Source organism: Pelodiscus sinensis, chromosome 5 (assembly GCF_049634645.1).
Source record: "Pelodiscus sinensis isolate JC-2024 chromosome 5, ASM4963464v1, whole genome shotgun sequence".
Taxonomy (NCBI): domain Eukaryota; kingdom Metazoa; phylum Chordata; order Testudines; family Trionychidae; genus Pelodiscus; species Pelodiscus sinensis.
In genome coordinates, this window is record NC_134715.1 from 90,886,286 (window position 1) to 90,892,285 (window position 6,000).

Genomic DNA, 6,000 nt, shown 5'->3' on the forward strand with positions numbered 1-6,000 from the left:
ACGCTCTTTTGCGGAATTACTTTTAACAGAAACACTTTTCCGTTAAAAGTACAGGCAGTCCCCGGGTTACGTACAAGATAGGGACTGTAGGTTTGTTCTTAAGTTGAATCTGTATGTAAGTCGGAACTGGCGTCCAGATTCAGCCGCTGCTGAAACTGATCAGTTTCAACAGCGGCTGAATCTGGAGGCCAGTTCTGACTTACATACAGATTCAACTTAAGAACCCCAGGCATCCCCAAGTCAGCTGCTGCTGAAACTGATCAGCAGCAGATTCCAGGAAGTCCGGGGCAGGAGCTTCCTGTAGTCAGCCACTGGTCAGTTTCAGCAGCAGCTGACTTGGGGACAACTGGGGCAGAGCAGCTGGGGTGCTGCTGGGTTGGTCCAGTGGCGCCCAGAGCGGCGCTACGGGACCAACCGGCAGCGCCCCAGCTGCTGTACCACAGGCGTCTGGAGCAAAGCCGCAGAGCACGGGGGCAGCGGGACAGCCCAGGCGCGCGGTGGCTATCCTGCTGCCCTCGGGCTCCGTGGCTTTGCTCTGCTTTGCTCCCCGTCCCCCTGGTCTACAGACCAGGGGGACGGGGAGCAAAGCGGTGGAACACCTGTGAATGACAAAGACTTTGTCACACAATTGCCAGTGTTTTCTGGAGATACAAAGCCTTAGATTAGATGTTAGGAAACTTTCTAAGTATAAGGCTTAGACTACACTTACCAGGAGATTGGTGCTGCAGGGATCGATCTCCTGGAGGTCGATTTTAGTGGGTCTAATAAAGACCCACTAAATTGACTACAGATTGCATTCCAATTGACTCTGGTACTCCACTAGAGTTAGAAGAGTAAGGGGAGTCAACAGGAGAGTTTCTCCCACTGATCCCCCCCCCCAAAATGGAGACACTGCAGTAACATGAACTAAAGTACATCGACTCCAACTACGCAATTCATATAACTGGAGTTATATACCTCAGTTCAGCATTGCCCCCTAGTGTAGATCAGACCTAAGTGTGGTTCAAATCTGGAATAGGCTTTGAAGGAATGTTGTGCAATTCCCATCATTGGAGGTTTTAAAAAACAGACTGGACAAACGTCTGCTACTGTGCAAAGAGCTAGACTTGATAACTTCTCAAGTTTCCTTCCAGCCCTACATTTCTATGATTCTGTGATGTATATTCACCTTTAATTAAATCTGTTGCCTTTTGATGAGGTCATTTGATATTCATTCCTTGGATGCTGTACAGAAAATTTTTTGTTGTGCTCTCTGAGTCTTCCAGTATTATGAAAGAATTTGAGTTCTTCTCTTTCCACCACCTTGGAAGATGGTTTTCTTAGTATTTAAAAGAGTGATTTTGCATTGAAATTTGAAGTCTTCCAATTTTATAGAATATCTGAAACTAATCAAAGTTTAACTATTCTGTTTTGTATCTGCAGATGGCTATGCGTTCTCTCAAGATGAAAATGGAATAGTTTCCCAATCTGAAGTAATAAGAGCGTATGATACCACAAAACAAAGACCAGATGAATGGTGAAGGAATACAGGTTGAGACAGAAAGCCCTTAGAATTACTTTAAGTAAGACAAACTACTAGACCTTTGCTAGGATCTGCTAGCAGCAAACAGTCACAAAGATTATAGGAAGATCCATGATGATCTTATTCCATAAAGTTTGGATTAGTGTATTCAATAGACATAAGCACTGTGCAACTCTACTGTAACACACCATCTCTTTATAATTTAACAAGTATTTGCTTTGTCTTTGTAAACAGAGAAAATTACCTTGTGTTTTGGCAGGTCGCTTATTTATAATGAGGCTGAATCAGTATTGCTCATATGCTATATTAATTAATGGGACATAATTAATGGTCAAATTACCACTATACATAGATTATTAACATTTATACAGGTTCATAAGTCCATTTAAAGTACAGTTGGTTGGTATCAAACCTTTGATTTCAATAAGTGCTGAATAACCAACATTTTAGTGGTGTTAACTCACCATATAAAGCAAAATTTCAAACCAAGGTGTTTATAGGTGTTTGTGTCAAACTAGCCTACAATATATGCTTGCCAAAGAAGTTCCATAATTGCAATTCTCAAAAATCTCCAAGGGTTATTTGCAGAGAAGTTTAAAAATCTTGATGTTAGAACTGCATGTTTGATTCTCCATACTTGATAAAAATACAGCATAATGAGCCTAATTCAAATTGCCTTTATGGCATTTGCTTTTAAATCTGTGAAACTTTGCAACCTTTGGTCTGATACAAGCTTTTTGGTTTTTTATTGTTTAATATAAATGCCACCTTTTAGTATAATGCTCATATTTACAAGTTTTGTTCAAATTACAAAAAAAAAAGCATAAAAATTTAGCCATTTTTCAATGTTTGTGTTTTGTATGCACATTTGGTCAGAAAAGTTTGTCCTAATTCATAAAAACAGATTAGATATCTGTGTGATTTGTCACCATCTTTATTCTAAAGTTATCTGGAACATGCCTTGCTAATGCAATGTAAGTTCTGTAGCTCTGTGTGGCATGTACTGTTCCATTTGCACCAGAGGCAGTACCTACTATGCACTCAAATATACTTTAGTAGTAGTAGTTCTTTATAGCTTATTTGAAACATAGCAAACCTCCATACTCTCAGCTTTTAAGAAAAATGGAGGGAAAATTGCACAAAAGAAAATAGAATTTTCCAGTTTGTTCAGCTCAGCGGTGTATCAGTTGTACTTCTCACCAAGAGAACACTGTAATAAGAAATTTTAAAGTATTAATTACATTTGGTATGTATCTGCCCACTATCAAATGATGGCCTGATTTCTTCAAAGGTTACATCTATTTATGACAATGGCACAAACACAGGCCAGTTTAACTTATTGTAAAAGTTTCAGTCTGTTTTAATACTGACCTAAAAAGTCCACTGTAATGATTCAATTTTAAATGTATTTTATGTGGAGACAAATGCTGCTTCACTTTTAAAATGTTCAGACTAGCAGAGATTTTCCATTCTCCTTTCAGGTTACTAAGATCTTTATTCTTATTACTTTTTGTCTTCAAAATCATCCAATCTAGATTGTAAATAACAAGCAGTATAGCTCTTCAGCTAGTCCATGTCCTACCAATCATTTCTTGACTATTCATCAAAAATAAAACTTTGTCCCCTTGCCTTTCAGTCCTGTGCAGATGCCACCTCTCACTTCACTGCATCACACAATTTCCTTACCTCTCATTTTAAGAAAATATACAAATCACATCATATATCAAAGCCCGTGCAAGGAAAATACTTTATGAAAGTACATACTTAGGAAGACATATTGATGGAATGGCCCTCCACATTTCATAATAATATTATGCATTCTCTTCCCTCCCTTTTCCGGAGTGATCTTTAAGTGCAAAAGAAACAGAATACACAGGGACAAAGAAAATGTATTCCACTACAAATAGCACTGCTAGTCAGTCATGCAGAGAAGAACTGCCTTCAGAAAAGCCATTTAATGCATAGATAAATAGATGGCTCAATATGGGAGGGCCATACCACTTGACCTAAGGCGAGAAAAAAATTGGGGGCATGCCTTTCTTAAAATATGGATCCCCTATTTTTGACATTAAAGAATGACTGCAATACAATTCTGAAATGACATCCTCAGTGTACTTAATATAAAAATTAAATTCATGACTCTCTTTAAAAGTAAATGCATTTTTAAAAATCTTTTTTTCATTGTAAAATGCATAAAAATTTTGATTTGGAAAAAATTATGTAAAGCAAAGAAATGTAGTGTAAACCATTGTGTTGTGAAGAAATTTACCAGCAGCTTTACTTATTTTGTTTTATCCTGCTCTAAAATAAAGTGTGCTATATTTACAAGAATTAATAAAATTAAGATGCCCAGCTACCTACAGTTGGTGACAGAAATGACATGCAGTTTTCTCCCATTCAATTTTGCTTTATTGCTAAGAAGGTAGAGGAATTTTAGCACATCTTGTTGAGCGCCTGGACATATATTGGCATTCTGGCTAGTGATGTTACTTAATGTTATATATTGCTCTATTTCCAAAGCCAGGTATAAGCTCACCGTGTGTCATCCTTGCGCAATTACACATTTTAATTTTAAATTGTGCCCCACAAAATGTATTTTGATTTTGTTTTGATATTGTACTTTCATTCCCCAGTAGTTAGTCTGTTTTGGATATATTTTTGCACCTCCTAGATGTTGCTTATTGTCTGATGGTAATCAATTATGAAATAATAGTCCTGCCTAGAAAGTTATTTTAAAAATGTTTTTTTTTTACTCTGTATACAGTTCTAAATATAAGATCACCTCAGCAAAAATGTCCCTGTGAAAATCAGAGGGTTTTTTTTTTTTAAAATCAGTTTGGGTACACAATACAGTTTATTTGCACATTGTTAAAGTGAACAGAAATATAGTATATTATTTATTTAGTATACCATGTGTTTGTTAAATTGAGCCATTGGTTATGCGTGTATTTATTTTAATTGAAAAAACTAGTCAAATTACACTAGCTAATCATAATGCATTTATTCTGATCACTTAAACCTTTAATTTTGTGTGAATAAAGTCCAATATGGAATTCACATGGTAATTTGCAGCCTGCTTTATGTGCACTGCATAACAATTGCAAACTATCATTAAAAATGTTCCTTCAATTAAGCCACAACAATGCCAGTTAGAAATCAATTGGTCTTGTATTCATATTATTTGAGTTACTAATTGGAATGCAACATTTATTGAAAAGGTAAATTATTCTTTAATAATTTTATTAAGCCTAATCACCATTTATATTTGGACTTTCTTTTGCTATTCTTGATTGTAGGCTTATTTGTGGAAAACAGCCTCAGTAGATTTATAATAAAACATCTTTCTATTTGTGTAAAAATTATAAAGTATTCTGAGACAGTAACAGATATCTAAAGATTCCTATAAAATCCTCATCACAAAAATACATTTTACAAAATATCACAAGGGGCTTCCTTTGTTGCCTTAACCTTCAATGGGAATATATAATAAATTGAAGGAAGAGAAAATAGCATCTTACCATTTTTTATCTTGATTTATACTGTGTAAAAGCATCTGTAGTTTTGATGAGTTAATCATCCCATCTGTGTTATTAATATTTTAAAGCTCCATGGTTTGTTGCAGTTTTTATGTTTCTGCTTTTGTGTATCATTCACATTATAATGTATCCAGAAGTTAATGATTTGAAATTCATGAATTGGTCAATTCTAACTTAGTACTGGGTATGTTTTTTCTTTGCAAAACGCAACAAATGTTGTTTTTCTTGTTCTATAAATGTTGCCTGATACATCTTCATTAAACAAGGAATATTTTAGCACTCAAAAAACTTGTGCCTGATCGCTCAAACTCTTTCTCCCATTGGCTTCAATAGGGCTAGTTATATGAATAGAGATTAATTGTGTGAGGAAGAATTTGCAATATTGGGCCCTTTGTTTTTTAAGTACTTTGAATTAAACACCATATTTCCATGCATACAATAATAAGTAATTGCAAAGCTGTGATCAGAACATGTAAACTAAAATCATGTTTTAATGTTTCCTTATTCTAGACTAGAAGCCATAAATGCATTAATATTGTTTTTCTCGTTTGACTTGATTTTTTCATAAAGTATTTCAGTGTTTCATAAGTATAAACTGCTGTGAAAGGCAGCCACTATGTAAAAGCAAAGTTTACATTCAATGTAAGGTAGGATTTTCCAGCTCCACTGAACCATTACTGCTGAAACTGTTGTGGAAATTGTGAAGCTGCATGAATGGAGAGTTTTTGACTCAGTGTTTATGGTAGTTTTTCTCAGGTTTAGTTTTAAATGAACATTAAATGCCCTGTGTGTTTTATCAAATTTTAGTAATGCTTTCAGTTCTATGCAGTGTTACATGTAATTGGCATTTTGTGAACGTGCATGTTTTGAACTGCAAATTTTAAATGTTTTGTCTTTTCATTGTTATTAAAAAATTGAATAAACTTTGCCATTAACTAAAAA

The 6,000-nt window shown here is 35.2% G+C and overlaps 1 protein-coding gene across 6 annotated transcripts in view; it reads left to right on the forward strand.

The window, feature by feature from the left end:
- Positions 1 to 6,000, forward strand: part of ATP8A1 (ATPase phospholipid transporting 8A1) — a 225,167-nt gene extending 219,167 nt beyond the window's left edge. For all 6 annotated transcript variants that reach the window (XM_006111916.4, XM_075930509.1, XM_006111917.4 and 3 more), the window contains one exon: positions 1,423 to 6,000. In XM_006111916.4, coding sequence (XP_006111978.1) covers positions 1,423 to 1,520 — 98 coding nt within the window. In that variant the 3' untranslated portion in view covers positions 1,521 to 6,000. The remainder of the gene's footprint in view (positions 1 to 1,422) is intronic.